Source organism: Trachinotus anak, unplaced genomic scaffold (assembly GCF_046630095.1).
Source record: "Trachinotus anak isolate AG129_WGS33_773 ecotype Australia unplaced genomic scaffold, CSIRO_AGI_Tana_v1 ptg000013l, whole genome shotgun sequence".
Taxonomy (NCBI): Eukaryota; Metazoa; Chordata; class Actinopteri; order Carangiformes; family Carangidae; genus Trachinotus; species Trachinotus anak.
In genome coordinates, this window is record NW_027273864.1 from 18,754,330 (window position 1) to 18,774,716 (window position 20,387).

General features: G+C 41.6%; 1 protein-coding gene across 1 annotated transcript in view; it reads right to left on the minus strand.

Annotated features, from left to right (window-relative positions):
- foxj3 (forkhead box J3) overlaps window positions 1-20,387 on the minus strand; it is a 71,086-nt gene that overhangs the window by 13,998 nt on the left and 36,701 nt on the right. The window contains exons 3-5 of the mRNA XM_071493196.1: window positions 4,888-4,962; window positions 1,801-1,884; window positions 272-373 (exon numbers count right to left, since the gene is read on the minus strand). Coding sequence (XP_071349297.1) covers window positions 272-373; window positions 1,801-1,884; window positions 4,888-4,962 — 261 coding nt within the window. The remainder of the gene's footprint in view (window positions 1-271; window positions 374-1,800; window positions 1,885-4,887; window positions 4,963-20,387) is intronic.

Here is a 20,387-nt window from a genome sequence, read left to right on the forward strand (position 1 = left end):
AAGAGCCTACTGCCTGTTGTTGTAGAGGAAAAAAGGTGCTGCAGTGCAGATAGTTGTGTATTTTGGTGTGGGTTGCATTGCAGAGAAGCTTTAGGCATAGGAGCGTGTGCTTGTGTGTGTATGTGTGTGTAGTGTATCTCCCCTCCACTAGAGTGCTCCTCTCTCTGTGGGGAATAGTGCTGTAGGTGGTTGGAGAAGTGGGTGGGGTCAGGGTGCAGCCGTGTAGCCAGGTGTGTGTTGGAGCTGGAGGCTGGATGGCTGGCTCTAGTACCTTGTTAGTCACAGTGTTGATTGCCAGCGTTGGAGAGGCACTTCCAGAGATCATACACTCCATCCCCAAAGACTCCGACTCCAGGCTGTACGGCGTAGAAGCCTGTGGGGGTTGGGGGTGGGGTGTGGAGGCAGACAAAAAAATTTAACATTATCCAATTATCAAAGACATGAGATCCCACTGCAGGTTGCATGGTAAGACCTGTGTTATGTTTGTGACAAATCTTTTGCTTAGACAAGATACATATCCATCTGTAAGATACAAAAAAAAACCAAACAAACAAAAAAAACAAAACTATTGTCATATGACAGAACAACACCTTTATTTAGGTCACATTTGAACTGTGCTTTCTGAGAAGATGGAGACAGTCCCCATCCCCACCCTCACCTCACACACATACACCCTGACAAACACACACACACACACACACACACACACACGCCCTCGTCTTGCTGTATAGGCTCACTGTTGGGCGAGATAACTCTGCCATGCCTGTCTCCCAAAACTGCTTACTGTAAGAGGATTGGCTGCCAAGAATACCATTTTTAATTCATGATAAACATAAATGAGATTTCACAAACTCTCAATTTCAGTGTCTGAGACTCTTAATGGAATGCCTTGTAGGCAGACAATGTCTAGAGGGGGAAGGGTGAGCACAGCGCATGTGTCCTACAGAAAACACACTCTTCACTTGGTGCGTTCTTTTGTGTCATGCTCAAATGAACAGAACTGCATCAGGAGAGCTTTACTTCAATCTGTTGGCAGAGCTGCATATTAAAAATAATGTAAATTTCCTGTACCCCCTATATTTCTTGTAAATGAAATCTCACACCAGGAAAGCTCTTTGGTAAATTAATGTGATTGCATGTTAAGTTTATGTTGTCTCTGTGATTGTGTGTGTTAGAGACAATGCTGTGTGTGCGCTTAAGTCTGCCTCGCCAGCTTAACAGAATCCTCCCTTCCTTGTAGCCTCTGGTCAGCCACATTGTGAGGAGGGAGGAGACAAGAGCCCACTAAGTCGGGATGCCCCAGGGCCAGGTCATTTTGAGCAGCCCACTAAAACCTGTACAGCTGTACATAACGCTGGACGAAACTCATCCATTATTAAAGACAAAAGCTACCGCTCAGAGTAACCGGCGCACACAGCTCTGCATTAATTGATGTTTGTTAAAAAAAGTGAGCGCAGAACATAATGTATGTAATGGCTGCCTGGGGCATAGTTTATTAATAAGGAGCCCACTTCATGACAGGCTACCGCAGCAACATGGAGAGGCAGTTACATAAAGTCTGGATATGAACTCCTACTGAGTCTGTGCGTGTGTTTGCATGTGTATGACTGCATGTGGTAGAGAAAGAGTGGGAGAAAGTGGGAGAGAAAGGAGGGAAACAGGAAAAGAAAACTTAGGCAAAAGTAGGAAGTCAGAGGCACAGAAAAATACCGAACCGAGTAGGGATGGAGGCAAAAGCTTTAGCAGAGGAACAGCATATCTTTTCTTTGGAATATGCAGAGTCTCACTCATCAGACTCACCCGCTCCCCAGACCGCGGCCTCTTCTTTGGCCGTGTAGGCAAGGCATCCTCTTTTGGGTTGGTATCGATGGCCCAGTAAGAGCCCTGCAGACAGAGGAAAGACCTGTGAGCTGCTAAAATACAACAGATTGCTTTCTCACGTGGCATCAATGGGATGTTTGCTCTGCACTGAGACATTTCCTCCCTGGCATGACAGGACACAAGTATCAGATTTTTATTTGGCACTGCTTTGGTGCAACATTATTAAAAACTCTGAGGCCTCATCTGTTCTGCTAAAGTCTGTGAGCCAATGCCTTTATTCGAGTCTATAGCTGTGAGTTTGTGCGGTGTGTGGGTTGGCTTTGTTAGTAAGAAAGGCTTGGCTTTTCCTCCTCTGCGGCTGCTTCCTCAATGAGAGGCTGGTGAGGGCAGCTGCTGGTGGTGAAATGCTAAGCCTTTCCTGAAGCTGTACTTCCTCAGCCTCAGGTAGAGTCAGAGCGCTGCTGCCAAGGATGAAGGCTCCACAGTCTCAGCCCAGGAATCCAGGCAGTGCTAGCCCTGCCGTGTTGCTTTCTTCTGAGGTCTGAGCAAGGCTAATCAAGGAAAGAACAGTTGGGGCTGGCTCTGGGGCTGCAGCTAGCAATTCCACAACCAGGATGCATTATTTATCTTTGCATTCGGCCCCATTTAATTTATTTTTCAATGGTGTTTCTCCTCGAAGCCAACAGGAACGCAGCTTACAGTTGTTAAAAATGAGATTTTTACCCTAAGGCCCTGCAAGTTCTGAATTTATTCTTAATATTTCATATGACCCCCGATAAAATCTCAATTGTCAGGAGAAAGTGAGATCAGGACCTTTAAAATTACTTCCTTAGCAGAGAGAATAATTGATATTTTCATAAGAAATTCTCTGAACAACAAGAGAGGCCATGGAACATGCTGTATCTCAAGTATCTATACAATAACTGCTGCATACACAATGACCTGCTCTTGTTAAAGCCAGTAAATCCGTTATATTCACAGCTCACACACACCACTGCTGCAGTTGTTATAATGAAAAGCCAGAGTTGGCCTATATTCGTCAGGGGGTTAAAATTATAAGTTTTAATATGTGCTAGGCTTTGGGGTCAATTAACATTTTCCTCAGAGGGAAGAATAATTCACAGCACAATCAACCAAAGATGAAGAAACATCTCACATTGATGTAGGCTACAGTGAAATACAGCAGAAACCTCATTAGACTTCCCATGTTCTGTACGAAGGGCTTCAACTACACAACAATATGCAAAGGCGAGATGCAATTCTCTACATGCGATCCATCTCTTTGTTAAGATTCAGGGGTTAAATGCAGGGGTGCAAATGCAGATGTTTCAAAACTAGGAGTCACAGACACAAAGCCAGGCTGCATGGCATTTTTTATAATTAGCGGGGGAAAAACACTTTAAGTTAACCTCATGGGAGGGGAGTTTCTGCATTTCCCTTCACCCACCCCCAGAGAGTTGGCAGGAAAAAAGAAAAAAAAGAAAAAACATATAAAGAGTCATTAAATTATTCACAAATATACTGCACTGTAGCAATGCCAAACAAAGTGAGTCTGTGGATTCTGGGGCAACAACATAGCAAAGCCACAAAATTCTCCGCGGTCATAAAACAAAGGCCATGGTAAAGATTTTTTTTAAAACAGATCGTGATAAGAGATGTACTCCACCTGTTCTCTTCCTGTAAATGACACAGGTCATTTTCATACATCAACATAAATTATGTTACCTAGTTCCACTTTTGTGTGTAGATTCAGGAAGGACAAACACAAAAAGTACAGCGATTATCCTGACAACTTCAGACCGAGACGTAAGACCAATTAAAATAAAGATTATTAACGGTAGCCTTCACAGGCTGCATCTCTACCTCTGAGGTAGACAGGGTGTGTATGTACAATACCAACTGTCATCTTTTACACCATCTCAGAGTCAGAGACAGACAGAGAGCGACATGACTCTCCTATCTCATCCAACCAGCAGTTCTCATATTCCTGCCACATTACAATATTGATGCAACATATCAAGAGCGGCTAGCGCCTCTTTGAAGTTGTCTTCGGGGGGGAAGGGAGTGAGGAAAATTCCAAATTAAACATTAAGGATGCGAGCATGTTGGCCATGCATTTGGAATGGGATCCATACAGCAATAGATTATTTTGTATTTAGTGGAGCAGCTCCCAGGAGTGTCAATATCAGAGGATTACAGCAAAACATGAAATTAGCATTCAGTCCCCATCCTCTACACAGCTAGGCGTAGCTCTTCATGCATGTGTCGGTGTGTATGTGCGTGTGGGTGTGTGTGTAATTATTTGTGCGGTTCCCTAAGCATATGTAGTTTATGCTCTGACAGTGCTGGGATGAAATCTGGGTTAGGCTACATATGGTTAGACCTATGCACACCATCATACTAAATATAGGTCCATAGGCTCCTTCTTCATGAACTATCCAATGGATCAAGGGATGCTGCTTATCAGGTTGATGTCGCTAGAGATTGTGAAGTAAATCGAGCTGAAAAAGCAACTGGAGGTGGTCCTACTGAGATTCAAATGTCAAATTAACATGCTGGACTACACTTTCTTTTACAGAGAAGAAAAAAATGGGAGTTGGGGAGCTGAGTAGACAGCAAAGGAGGTCCGTATCTTTACTGAGTTGGTGCAGCACCTTGAGTAAATACTTCAGGGATGCCAGATTCTGGAAATGACCTGACCTCTAGCCTGTTAAAGCCCTGTCTCCACCCATCTTTGACTTTTTATCGCCTCACCCACATCTGCTGTCTGTGCTGATCCAAAAAAGTCTATCCTTACATTTGAAATGCAATTCTGTGGGGGTGGGAGGTTCATAATAGATTACAAGCATGCCATGCATTTCCAGACTGTCAGAGTCCTGGCAGCCATTCAAAGGTAACATTTTTCTACCAGAGATAGCATGATACACATACAAAAAAAAAAATGTTGTAACACTGAATTCTACCAGCAGTGGTTACTTACTCAAAACTTGACATATTCCTTGATTTCTATTTTGTGTATAACTACATGCATTCTTCTGTGTTAAATTCATATTAAAAAAGTCTCACCTTTCCTGGGTCATCTTTGGAGCGAGGCACTTTGAGAAAACACTTGTTCAATGACAGATTGTGCCGTATTGAGTTCTGTGAGGGGAAAAGAGAGTGAGAGAAAGAGAGAAAGGTGAGTGAAGAAATGTCAAAAAAATCAGCTTTACACAAACAAGCCTGTAGTACAAGAGTGTAGAGGATATCACTGCCAGCAGCAACAAGGGTACACAACGTGGTGGCATGTATCATTTAGTTTTAGTCACAGCTCCTTCCGTTGAGGTCAGCTTGTTTCAGTGGCATGAGATCTGGCCTACAACTGTGTCCAGATTTCACCCTACACGCCTATACAGGATACAGCTCAATCTGTGTACAAAGCCATCAGGAAGCAATATCTTTCATCAATGTCCAACAATCTGCATTTTGATTGCACAACATATCGAATTCCACGGGTGCCAAAAATAGGAGCCAGAAGGAATCCCACACTGGGATGGTTGCTGATACCAGGGCCTGATATTAATTAATGCTTCAGCGGCCTCCTGTGGGGACAGGAAATAAATTATGTAGATCATTCTGAAAGTTAACTCATTACAGTGTTACAAGCCACTCCACAGTGGTGAAGAGGGAGGTTCATCCAGCTGCCTGATTGGGGAAGCGAGGTGGGCTTAAGTAGCCACAAGGGCTGGAGAGTGACGCTCCAGGCCTGGGTTAACCAGCCACAGCAAGGCCCTCAGAACCAGCTGGAGGCAGGCCAATGGATGCACACGTTTCCCCACTCCACTTTATGGAGTGGTATTGACAGATGGCCACACTAAAAAGCTGTAGGATTCTCTGATGAGTTTAACGGATGCATCGAGATAAGTAGAGAGAGGCAGTCAGAGACAGAGAGAAGGAGAGAGAGAAAGAGAGAGAGAAAGAGAGAGAGAGAGAAAGAGAGAGAGAAAGAGAAAGAGAAAGAGAGAGAGAGAGAGAGAGAAAGAGAGAGAGAGAAAAAGAGAGAGAGAAAAAGAGAGAGAGAGAGAGAGAGAGAGAGAGAGAGAGAGAGAGAGAGAGAGGGAGAGAGAGAGAGAGAGAGAGACTGCTTGTTCAACACTATCAACACTATATGCAATTATACCACAGGAGGGATGATAATGACAGCCTCATTGTAATGCTGTCAATCTCGCTGGTTAAATCACTCTGAAATGCCAGTGCAAGCCAGAAGAAGTCTAACACTGTTCTCCAACAGAAAATATAGAGGGGGAAACTGGTGTCACAGTCAAAACCATTCTTTTCTTGTGCCAGAGGGGAATATTTTCAGAAAGTCAAACTTAAACCTAAATCTATCTTTTGAGTATCTAACGTGCAGGTGCGTAGGTGTTAAAAAAGGTTATAAAAAAGTTTCACAAACCCCCCCCCCCCCCCCCCCCCCCCCCCCCAAAAAAAAAAACAGCAAATCGTGTGATGAGATCACATCAGCCGGCAGCATGTTGACGCTCTGACCTATGAGTACTCAGTGGTCGTTACTACATGAATACATGAGTACTTAGTTGTCATGGGTTGGACCACACCCATCATCCAGACATGCCAGAGTACTGAAAACCTCTTCTGTGGTAGTTCCTACAGTGGGTGTGTTTAGGACCACATTTTGCTATGCAACAATACAGACTCACAAGGTGAAAACAATACCAGCCCTGCTGTCGTTTTTTTTTTCCCCACAACATAATCCCCAAGAAAAACCATACATTTTCAGATAATTCTTATGTCTCATTTCTTGAAAAGATAGTTCTCTGCAGCACTTACAGTGAAGCACAGAACATGCTTTTAGTTGTTTGTTTTAGACGGTTGCACTTTTTGATGACAACTCATCTTTTCTATCAAGGCTGAATGCATCCACTGTAAGCTGCTTTGGACAAAAGCATCTGCCCAAATCAATGTAATGTAAAAATAACAAGTTTTCAGGGGAGACAAAAATGTCCAATGAAACATCTTAACACACATTAATCATAATCCACTACCATACTGTACCTCTGTATCATGGATGTATTATAAGAACTAGGTAGAACTTATAATACATCCATGCTCTGTATGCTCAACACGTTCCAGTCATCATTTCTCCAAAATACAGCTACAGAGGTAGCAGATGTAAAATTACAGCATATTTAAGCCTTATTTTGCCACACAGTGAGCATAAGAATGGACAGTCGAGAACTGGCTTATACTAAAGGATATTTTAACACTTTCTGTCTTGCCACCAATGTAATGCAATATAACTGACGCATATTCGAAATAAGCATGGTTGCTGTTCTTTGTAAAGCAGAAAAAATGTTAAAAGTTGCCTTTCAAGACCATTGGGCTCCATACATAGACATCTGAATCCATACATAGACAGCTGAACAAAATACGTGGTAATAAGAGACAAGGATTCTCGCAAGTTATATCAAATCAGGTTGCCCTAGACCTGCACATAAGACATTGAGGAATGAAACGAAAACTAACTCAAATCAGAAGATTTTCTGATTTAAAAAGAGTGTAGTCTATCTTACTAATGCTTATTTTCATTAGAAATTAATCTGTGAATTATATTTTTGATTAATCTTAGGTCTACAAAATGTCAAAAAAAAATCTGAGAGCCTAAATTGACATCTTCAAATATTTATTCATAACTCAATGGTATTCAAATTAAAATCATATAAAACACAGAAAAGAAGAAAATCACATCACATCTGAGAAGCTGAAAACTGAGATATTTACTTGAATAAATAACTGTAAGGATTAATTATCAGAATTGTAGCCTATTCATTTTCTGTCAGTCAGCGAATCAGTTCATTTACCAAGTGTTTAGCTCTAGTGTATCGTATTTCAAATATTATCACAGGCGTACCATACAACCATGTCATCAACTACTACAGTTTCTGTTACACAAGAATACATTCATGGAAAAGACTCAAACCACAGTATATTTTGGTCACAATGCTATCGGATCTTATAAACTGTATATGGAGGCACCCAGGCTTGCACTGCCATCAGAGCTGTATGTGGTTGAATGTAATCCAGCTACATGATAGCCACTTATCTCCCAAGTGAGAAGCTGCACTGCCATGATGCAGAAAAAGCTTATCTGTAGAATCAGATCGCATAAACATGACGTATGTATCTCAACACTGTGAGACAGGAAAAGTAAGAGTAAGTAAGAGTATAGGTCTTCCTGATTGACCCAAACGTTTAGTACAGATAAACATGACTAGAGATCCTGCTTACACTCATTCCTGTCTCCTTTGTACAGGCTGCAGTGACAGCACCATTATACAGGCCTTGTCCTTTTGGCCGCACTGTGCCTTGCCTCGTCACAGTCTGACATTAGTTCAGATGAATAAAACAATGTGAACGCAGAGTGTGACCATGCATAGTAGATGGTGACAAACAGATATGAGGCTCTCAATTTAGCCAGCCTATGCCACTTTAAAACATGTCCAACAGGGGAGTGTCTGAGTGGGAGAGTGTGTGATGCAATCTGTACAATGCCATGCACACTTAAGTACTTAAAACCATTTTCCCCTAACAGACGCTATGTGTGTCTCAGTGTGTGTGCCACTTGATGCCAGGCGGACAGAAGCAGCTGAACTTGCACGGAGAGGTGGCTCTATCCATTAAGGACCTTCTGCTGGACCTAAATCATTGATACAGTCAGGCAGCCAATGCCTGCCGCTACATTAGAAGTTTACTTTTTAATGAACTCTGCCTGCCTGCTCTCTTCTCCTGACAGGCCCCGTGCCTGCGATGTCCCATATTGTGTCAAAGTCTCTCCACTGCCTTAGACACATTTGTATGTGTGAAATTAAAAGGCTGTGGGTCATTAGTAAGCAAAGAGATGAACCACAACAAAGGGTGGATGTTAAAATATTACAACAGCAGCAGAGGAAGAAAAAGAGAACACGATGACAGCGACAGTGTCTGTATTTGATAGATCCTGGAGTATTTGCTGAGTAGGAGAGAAGAGAGAGGAAGACAGCAACAGACTGATGAGAAATTAGGGCCAATTACTGTGGTGCTTATAAACAACGCTTCAGCATTTTAGCAGCAGCTCCTTAGGTTTACCATACAAGTCTATGTGATTACAAACTACCCGGTTTAAGACAGTATGTTGGTATAAGGGTATAAATGCATCTATAGTACACAGGAAACTGAAGTAGGTGGGGGAGGTCAGAGGGTGTGAACAGTGGTACACAAAGTGAGTCAGACAGAGCTCACTGCAGGGGTCCTGCCCAAGTGCTGCCCAGCATCTACCTGCAACCCCCACAGAGCACTTCATATCCAACTTCAGTACAAGCCTGTGTGAGTGTGTGTGTGTGTGTGTGTGTGTGTGTGTGTGTGTGTGTGTGTGTGTGTGTGTGTGTGTGTGTGTGTGGGATGCCTCCTACACACCTAAAAAAAAAAAAAGAAATAAATAAAAAAAGATGCGCACACACACTGGAACGTGTCTCCTAACAAATGGCGGTGATTTAACACACCAGGACAGCAGTGGAGGCGTAAGCAGCTCCGCCCTCGCTGCCCCCCCTGCTGAGTAGCGCTGCGGCTCAGCAGAAGGGCCGCCAGGGGAAAGTAGGTCAGGCTGACCTCTGCGCTCAGTGTGTCAAACGTTCAGAGTGAGCTAAAGGGACAGGCCATGTCAGAGCCCTGCTCCTCACAGTTGGGAAGGAGGAGGCACCCTACGCACATGGTCAGGGACCCAAGGGAGCGGACTCGGCATGCTGGGACAGACACACGTATGCACAAATACCAGTTATGACATAGCGACGAACACCAGCGACCAAGGGAAAGGAAGAGTCACACTGTGGTCCAACAAGAATAAATCAATGTCCCCGTAGGTTCCTGGCCTTCCCACATTCACACCAACTACCTGCAACTTTATGCCTCCAGACAAAGCTTAAAAAAAGTAAAAATGAACTGTGCGGGTGATCTGACCAACCAACACACAGCCCACTCTTATATTTCCCACAACTAACAAAAAGAAACAAGAGGTGTTAGTCCAGTTGTGAGTTTACTTGAAGCATTCCTGAGACAAAGTGAGAGCTTGAGATGACCTAGAGGTGCTCTTTAAGCGTTTAGATTAAACTCCAAATGGAGGGGAACTTAAATGCTGCTGGATTTGCTGCCTTTGTGATCAAAGTGTTCTCCCTAGTATTGCAGTGTGTGGGAAAACAGGTGTTGTTGAACGGTGTCAGGAACCAGTAGTTAAACATTACAATGACCTCCACAACAGGACTTTCTCATAAACGCAAACACTCCAGGTAAAAAAATATTCCTGAGTTCAATTTACATTTCCTATAAAGAGCAGGACTGGGGAGCAACGCAGGAATGCATAGTTTTAAGCTCAGAGTAAGGTAAGGTTACTTTAGGTGACACTGCATACCCATTCAAAGTACCCCTCCCCTTTTAAGCTTATCCTAGTTTGTATGAAATCAAAATCATGTCTTTTAACATTATTGAAATAGAAGTAAGAATGTACCACAGGGCTTTCAGAATAAAAAATAACTGCCATGTAAAAATATTATACAGGCCTGTGTTGCCACATCTAATATCAAACTGTCTGTACAGAAGAAGGGAGACTTACAAATCAGACAAATCAAAGCAAACATTCCTGCAAGTAACCATCGCTTGGAGGACAAGACTTCAACCTCTAATTGACCTGTCAGCAAGTTTGAATGATGCAGGGATATAAAAGACTTTGGCCCCTGCTGAGACAGACGCTTCAAATCTGTTCAGAAATACAGAAATAAAATCTCCTGAATGAACAAATGAAGAGAGGTTAGGAATGGACTGGTCTCTGAGTGGGTGAGTGAATGAGCGAGTGAAGACTACCAAGACAAATGGAGAGAAAGAGACTGAAAGAAAGACCTTGGGGCTGTGTTAATGAACATGTATAGTGTTTACAACATGGTGGACCAGAAATATTACTTAAAAGAGTGGCCAGTGGCACAGTGATATGGTGAATTTAATCACCTTGTGGGAGCCTATTTCTGTTGAATAAATGGTAATAAAAAGCTTTTGCTTTCAACATATTGTGTTTTCCTATTAAATAATATGCCATGAATCACAGCCACAATTCTCCAGAAACCATAATCAATGAGCAGAATCAGAATTGCTAAAACCTACACATATTTAACCTTGAGAGACAGGCTTTCTCAAAGAATGAGAGAAGAAAATAATGGCAAGGAGCCCAGTATCAAATCTTTAAATCCGCAATATCAGAACATTAGAGTTGAAACGATTGGTTAATCAACTGAAAAAGTGATTGGCAAATATTTCGACAATTGTTTAGTTTTTTCAGTTACTTTTCAACCGAGAAATGCCAAACATTCCCTTGTTCCAGATTCACAAATATGATTTGTCTCTTTCTTTTGTCATACACGCCTGTCAGATTTTGGCAATGGCAAACTTTTTACAGGAATTTTTACTTCAGAGCTGTGAAACATAATATCTCAACATCTCTTGAATTGACAACACAAACCCAACCAAGAGACAGACTGAAAGATAGAACGACAGCAGGCACATCACTGACATTAAGGAGTAGGAACCGAGTCCAGCAAACAAGCACATAATAAAGCGAACGGAAAGTGAATCAGTAGAAATACAGTAACACACACACACACACACACACACACACACACACACACACACACACACACACACACACACACACACACACACACACAGGTAGATTACTGTATTTTTATTCTTTGTTATTTCATATGGACCCTGTGACATGCCCACCAACACAGAACATACTCCTCAGCCTCGGGGATCTGCACCGAGGCCACGGAATGTAGCACCTTCGCTGTCTATTTGTAGTGGGTGTGGGAAGGCATGTGGGATGCCACAGCATTCGCTCAGCAAGCCGTGGCTTTAAAAAAATATAATAATAATACATGCTTGGACACACATACACACAGGTAGAGAAAGGTAAGTTTGCCCAGGTGCAATCATCAGATGATTTAATTCTGTTAGCTGTGAGAGGAGCTGTGACCCTAAGGCCAATGGAACTAGGCTCTTTTGACTGATTGGATGAAAACCTTCTGGGTGATGACAAAGGAGTGCCAGCTGCTGTATGGTTCTCCTTCAGCATTTTGAACACTTAAAACAACTGTCACCTCCTGTTTTACCACACACAATCACAAGCACACAAAAATCATGATACAAACTTGTTTAAATTGCTCCAAGAGTGACTGTTGAGTAGGTTTTCCTGGGCGTCACTGACAAACATAATTACACAAAGCACCTATTAAAGACACATTTATTCTATTTAGCACTACTTAAGCCTTTTTGCTACAGTGACCACTCCCCCACCGACAACCATACTGTCAGACTCAAGAAATCTGCCAACACACGCCGCCCAACACACCGCAAAGCTCCCTCGCATGCATCTTGCAAAGTTATCGAGAGACCCAAAGCTCACACTCAAATATCAATGAAGTCAACTATAACGATTTTCAACTAGATCTTCAAAGGCATTTGATCTGCCTCCCTTGGCATCTAGTAGTAATGTGTTGGCATGCTAGATTTTAAACCCCTCAGTCTCTGATCTTTACTCACTTGTATGTAGTTTTAATAAAACATGAACAGTTTGCTCGCCTGCCGCAGAAAAATACATGCCAAGGTGAAATGTGTCGTCAATATAATAACCTGTTACTGCGTGCTCAGAGGGCACTATGTCTTTGTCCATAATGCAAAGACAAAAGAAAATGGACAAACCAGAAAATCAAAATTAACTTTTGCTATCTGGACCCAGGTCATCTAGTGTAGCACACTGAGGTATTACAGTAATTAAAACTCTACAGCTACTTCTGCAGACGGAGATGACACTATTGGGAAATTGTATTTCCCCCCCCCCCACAACAGTGAACATTTGGTTAAATTAAACCCATTTTTCACTGGCAGGCTCATATAATGAGGTCAATACATGCAAGAAAGAAATTAGCTTGATAAGCAATTACATGTGTGGACTCAAAAAGAACATGTTATCAGGAGAAGTGAGAACAGTGACGGCAAAAAAAAAAACAAACAAAAAAAACCCCGCTAACTTTCAAAAAATCTGCAACAGTGAGATCCTTGGATTTTATTATTCAGGGTTTTTAAAGAGCTACAGCTACTGTAATTTATGAAAATAAAAACAGAGGAAAAAAAGAAAAATTAAAGCTGTCAAGTCTGCCTGCAACTACAGGGGAGCCAATTGAGATGACAGCTCAGGTTGTTGGTTTGCATCGGCCTCCACAGGTGTATTGTTTCCAGAGGCCAGCTCCATAGATCCAAACTGCAGGAAAGGTAAAGGGAACAGACAGAGGTACAAAATGTACTTCATCAGTGAAAGAAAAGCACATCATACACAGATGTGTAAGGAGAGGCGTCCTTCTCGACAAGCACAAGCAGACTGAAAGCTGTCTACAGAAAGATTAGACTATTTCTGATAACTTCAGTTGGCCGTATTGAACCAAGCTGTCTACACATTAACCACCCTCACATAAACATTAACCAAAGAAATCTGCAAACATATATCAAAATAGATGCTGAGCTTACCTGAAACACATGCCAAGTAAGCCATCCAAGTAATTTTGCTGAGGGTAATCCAAGGATAGAGTGGCCTATAGAACTCAGACAATAGGTTGTGCCAATACAAAATCCCCATAGTTCTCCAGTAGCATATAAGAAGTTTATGAAGGCTGCACCAAGGATGTTCCCTTTTCAACAGAAGCAGTGGGGTTAGAGACCAAAAGCTCCAATGTAAGTGTTCTGAACTCAATCTCACTCAGGCACATGCACCCACATTCCCTTCTCTACCTGCTTTGTTGTGGTAAGGCCAACCTTGGAATGGACCTGCAGAAATTCAAGGAAAAAAACCCAAACTTCTGCATTATTTTCTAGGTGCACTCGAGGTTACAGCCCTGGCTTGAATGCTACGTTTGAAATTCGAGCATTCCCCTCATAAATTGGGAGGCAGTCACTGCAGATTTGAAAAGCTGTGGGGGAAAATTCACTTAATGCAACACTGAATGGTAGGTCACACTACAACAAAAGCCCTGAGCCACTCATATGAGGCCTATTTGATCACGGTCCTTCAGAGAGCTATCTGTCTTTGTCTCTCTTTTGCCGATATTTGTGCCTCTCTCACTCTGTCTCACTCTCTTGCTCACAGCCAAACCACACACAGTCAAAGCACCTTGTACAACCTCTGGTGTTGCCACACTTGCTAAACTATTGCACGGTGCAGCATGCAAAAGTGTAGCATGATTTCATTAAGTGGATTATTTCAGATCATCTCTGACCTTCGACAGGGTTGTTATTGGCAATGAACCAAGAAGAATTGAGGAGAAAGGATGATCGGCACAGACCTCTTTGGAAAATAGCAGGATTGAGTGATAGATATCACTATTTAACAGTAAAATAGTCAGTACACCACAGTAGATTAGGCTGGGATGAAAAGGTTCAGACATAGCAAGATTAAAGAAAACAAAATAAAGGTATGCAAAATTTGATGGAGGAAATCTGGGGTCAGCCCAGTATTTGTGCCAGGAGTACTGCCTGTGCCTTTCTAAGGGGTCACTGTTCCATTCAAGGGGGAAAATAAATAATAGTCTGAGAGCTGTGTATCTGTTTATGTAAAATAACATTAAAATGATAGGAAAGTTGATATTAGATATATTACATTAGACGTACATTCATTTTCAATCAAATTATAAAATCATATGAACCAAAAACAAACAAACAGCAAAAAGCAGATTTTATCTGTATCTAGAAAATGAGGCCAACTTACAATTAGGGATAACAGCTACATTGCTGCAAATTTTAAATGACCTTTTCACTACTCTAATCATTAAAAACATTCAACAGTGGAATTATATTTAATGGTAACTGCTTTGTAGCTGTCTAATTGTGGCAACTACTGGTAAGTCACATCTGATAATTAAAGCCAAAGGTATAAGATATAATCTAAATTGATCCTGCTGAAAGCTTATATTCATCTTTAGCTGCTGAGCTAACATTAGCTAACATTAACTCATAAATCACCTTTAGCTGAGCATCCAGGGACTGATTTGAAATGCACATTCACTAGGTAACAGGCATCAGTTTTTGTTTGTAGTTTCTTGTGTAGCCTGCTACTGGCATTGATCCTGCCCTTGATTTTATGGGGCCGACTGGGTGCAGGGAAGTCGTAATGACGGTACATTTTATGTCACTGTCACGACAACGTGCGCAACCTCAAACCCTGACAGTCTACCCGCATGCACTCAGTGCCTAAAGTCATCACAACTCATGTCAGCCTTAAGGAAACAAAATAACTGACAGATTCTCAAATGGGAAAAAAGACCAAGCAAATACCGTATACTTGGTCAATCTAGACAAACGGGTAAACTGGTACAGTACAGACTGACAATAACAGCAAAGAGAGCTGCCTTGTACAATGCTGTAAATTGAGTCTGGCTCTCAGAGCGTTGCAGGATCACACTTTTCTCCTGCGCTACACAGGGCACTTTCTCTCCCCTCTTCCTTCTTCACTGCAGAGGCAGCACAAGGCCATGAAAGATTGGAGGCAAAGTGACGTCCTCTGGTTTATCCTCCCTGAAAGCCTTCGCATGCTCTCAGTTCCACATGAGGGATCTGATGAAAGCCGTTTGTCAGTACGCCACTTAATTATCAGCCAGAAGAAGAGCCTCTGATGCTATCCTCTGACAATGGCTCACAGCAGCCTGCTGACTACAGTGCCCACTAACAATGAAGAACTGACTGCAGCTACTAATAGTGACAGGGTAGTGCCAACTGTCCACTTAAGAGTTAGACAAATTAAGTAACGGCACACAAAGCCTTTAGTGTTCTCCTTCAATGTATATTCTTTTCTTCAGACGCTCAAGTAGCAAGGAGCTAATTTTACATTTAAATACCAAAAGAGTAAAATGTGATTTTTGGAAGATAAAATGCAAAATAAAATAAGTCTACTGAAAACACATTATATAGGGCAGAAGAAAAAAAACTTGAGACGTTTTGACCTTTTATTTTCTATCTTTGCATAGTCATGTTCTTTTAACTGTTGTCTCTTGAGAAACAAATAGTGACCAAAGCTATATACCACTATTACTTCTGTACAGATGGAAATTCAAAGAACTTAGGGGGGCAAACTTAAAATTGTAGCATCAGAATCAAATACAGCATTTTACAGAATTTTGTTCTGAGGAAACGGCCTGTCAATCATTAGAGCTAATCACAGGCCAACCATGCGTGGATTGCCTGGTACTTTTGAGCAGATTTCCAAAGAAGCTAGTATGTTTATCTATCAAAAATTCTGGGTGTCTAATAGCATAAGGTGTTACATAAAGAGATTCATTTTCTTATACAGTTGTGTTCTCATCATGAAACTGAATCTTAGATTTACTGCAGTCATCTCCAGGCTCCGGGAAACACTTGGCCTGCAGGCTACTACACAAGCAGAGAAAAAACAAGCCGTTTACCATCATCCGTATTAATCTGATCTGATACTTAGCTTTTCATTAGCAAAGTACATTACTGTACATGTCCATGAGACACACCGGGTGATGACTCAGTGTAACCTTGGACTCCCCACAGTAACCTGTCAGCAGGGAGCAAATCCACAAAAGAATGGCAAGAAGCAATGCTTCAATTTAAACTGCTGCTCTATTCTCACTAAGAAACTCTGAAAATAGCCTAAGAAAAGCTTTTTTTTCCTGTAATGTGTATTAGATTTGATTTCCTTCTGAAAGGGAATCACAGACCCACCCTACAGTCCATTAGCCAAGTTAATGCAGAGCTGCCAGACTTGCTGACCCATTAATAATACATTGCAGTGGTCAAAAGAGGCCAGACACCTCCGTGCACCCCTTCATCCCTCTACACGGCCACATTAATGGACTAATTCAGATGCAATTAACTGTTGGGGAGAGGCTGTGGCCTTGTGGCTGGTGCGGCACAGGCTGAAGGGCTTAGAGCCAGGGCTTGGATTATAATCACTCAGTACACACACACACACACACAAAAAAAAACATTAGAAAACAAATATCATATCATTTACACTTGTCATCATATGTATCCCTCAAAATATATTTGTAAGTGGCCCTTGGCCACACAAATGTTATAACCTGTTTTGATGTTTCAGTCCAGATGAAGGTCTAAGGACTGAAATGTTGTTAATAAAGATAAGAGAGAGAGTCCAAGTGCTGGACAGTGTGTGTATGATTTTTGCCTTTGGTTCTATAGCAAACAAAAACCATTAAATTTCAAGCTGGAAAACTAAAGCAATGACATAAACGTTGATAAAATGCTCCACAGAACTGAGCGCAAGTGAAGAGTCAGGTGATAATTGTCTTGTGGGTTCATCACTACACGCGATCCTTTTTACATACAAGAAGTCATATGGTTGCTGTCATAAAAATATTGATTATAGCTGCTTAAACACCAGCAATGCTGGACACGTCTTAGGGTAAATCTGCAAAAGACGACAGTGTGTGAAATGCTTGCACTGCCTCTTTTTGAGATTTTGAGATTTTATTTTATTCATTTTTTAAATGTTTGTTCATTACAGCGACTTTCATTCAATAATGTGGCTACGAAAAACCTGCTCTTTGAGAAGTTGACGTTGACAAATGAGCAATTACAGGAGCGATATTCCCGTGTCACATCTGTGGCCAGCATGACCCGCGATTAGCCCTGCTGATGCTGAATGTGAGATGCAAGAGCTGTGCCTGTCAATACAGGCGACTGGGAAGGCAGCGTGGCCCATTTTGGCATGTCATCCATCACTGGTTCCACACGGCTGCCACAGCTGTGTCATTGTCCCCCTCTCACAGACCGCTGACCCCATTGAGGACGCACCAGCAGGATGATCAAATCTCTCTGGGATAAGAGACAGCCATCCTGGAGAAAAAAAAAAATATCCCTTTTCCTACATATCCTCCGCCGCGGTGACATCTTTATCAGTAAGCAGCATTTAATGCCAGGCAGCAGCCGAGTCGTGTAAAGACGACACGGCTGCTCGGCTTTCATTCTAGAAAAGCAGGGATTGTGAAGAGCAAAGTGAAGCCATTAGCCGCAGGAGACTGACACAGAAGGTGATGGGGGTTAAATTGTTGCCAGAGAAGAGAGGCAGAGGATTAAAACAAAGAAGAAATGGAACAACATTGGCCAGACGTATTCCCACGATAATTACTTGCCATGCAGATTTTATCAACATGCCAATCATCAAGGCCAGACTACTACTTTTAAAATTCCTATCAGATGTGAATGACCTACAGTCTGGATATAAGGCAGCATAGCCGTGCTCCCAGTCACTCTAAGTGGATATTCAGTGGAGAGCTTAACTCAGTCAGGCTACAAACCTTTGACCATATCAGCAGTCTCAGGTTGCTGTAGACTTTTTAAAAGATCCTTCTCCAGCCTCTGCTAATTAGTCTTGCTGCCTCTTTCCCTTTCATTTCCAAAAAGGAAACGCTGCGTGTATGCCATGGTGCTGGCAGATAAATTAGCTGCAAGCTTCACAGGAGGCAACCGTTCTTCTGGGAGAGCGGGCTACCTTAATTATGAATATTATTAATTACATTTAAAAAAAAAAAGAGCAGGAGAAATAAAAAAATAAAAAAACACATCAATCAATCACATACCTACTAAAAGATATGTTAAAATTAAACCACACCTTGTTTACTTGAAACATTTTTTGAATTATATTTTATATACAGACGGAACCAGTGGCAGCGATAGCCGCTCTAATGCAGCTTAGATGAATTTAACAGGGCAGATTCAGTGTTAAAGGCAGATTCCAAGGACTGTGCACTATTTATAGCATGCAGAATTCATCAGTGCACCCCGCTCCTTTCTCCTCCTCCTTGTCAGGGCAAAAATCAGTGCACATACAACAGGCTACGTTAAAAGGCACCATCTGTGATCCCAATGTAAACAAAGGTAGCCTGGTATTCACACCGAATAGCCATTATGTTACTCCTCTATTATTCAGCCTGACATTGCCATCTTATTAGCAATTTTCTGGAGGGGAAGATTTGATTTTAACCTAACCAATCACTAAACTAATGCATCCAGTAGCTATGACTGTGTAGAGCTGTGTACAGTTAGCATGAGTAAAGCAAATTTCCAAAAAACAGCAGTTGGCAATGAGAATACATGTTGTTTATTCTGTGGCATTTATTTTTCCTGAAATAAGTGACCACACATGATGAGAGATGTCCGAGTAGAGGAAAACAATACACAAGTCAGTGTCAAATAATTCCACATTGTTAATACAGTATAAGAGCTCCTTTCACCCACTCCACTGTTTTTTGTATCAGGACACCTCAGAGGGCATTATCACTCTGATATAAGATGAGCATTTATCATATAAACAAATTGTTTTATGTGTTTAGTAAATTAAGGCTAAAAAAAAAAGGCCAGTCAAGGTTTTTTCAGAGACTGTCTGGAGAAGGAGCTTGTGTGTTACCCTTTTTGCAATATGAGGGTCACATTTGCAAACTAGTTAGCTGAGTAATATAATATATTAGCATCATGGGCGTGCTTAATCTGTATTTATTGTATGATGCCATGAATTATAACAAATCAAAGCAGTGATTTAAACAGAGTTTAGACTGTTCTAATCTAAACTGTGTTCAAAATGTCTCAATTTTTTTTACTTTTTTTGACACAGCCTGGCAATGCCACTAGCTTTTGGCCTGCCCACAAATGCTCTGATGATTTTTGTTGTATCTCTTGGACCAAAACTGTCAAGAAGAGCAACAGGACAGGATAATCTTTGAATAGCAAGTTATTAGTGTTTTCTGATGCTGGTGGAGGTTTTTTATCAGTAAGTATGATATGTTCAGTTATCTAAAACTCAAACAAAAAAACGTACCTGTTATTTATTTGGTAAAAAAAAAAAAAAAAGATTGGGTTTTTAATGCTTCATTCTAACCATACTGCCAGAACAGACTATTTAAAAACAGATAAAAACACAGACTTTCTTGATCCATCCATACGATGGTGCGGCAACATTCACAGATATTCTCAACAATATGACCTTCTTAGTGTACATATGCTGCATTACGCAAAGGTGGCAGCCAACCAAGTGGGAAAATAAAAGAGGGCAAAAGGCCATTCACTGGGAAAACTAAGTTTATATACAGGGAAAGCAGAGTGTTATTTTTGTCTAAATCTTTCTAGCCACGAAATGATGACTAAAGAGTTTCTGAGCTGCTCCCTATGGCCCTTCATCTTCCCCTCTGAAGAATCTAAGAACTAGCTAATGATTTTTCCAGTTATGAGTTGTTCTGAAATGTGCTTCAAACTCCTTGCAGTTTAGAAGTCTAACTGTGACACGGGCTGATTTTCTTGCCCAACTGCACTTCAGGCTACAGATCTGTGACAAAGCAACGGCATCGCCTACTGGAGGTGATGATCTCAGTCACCACATAAATGGACACCTCTGGAAAAGACATAGTAATGCAGATCCTAACCCTTTCCCCAGTTATTACAGAGTCTTATGAGTTTCACTACTAATGCCA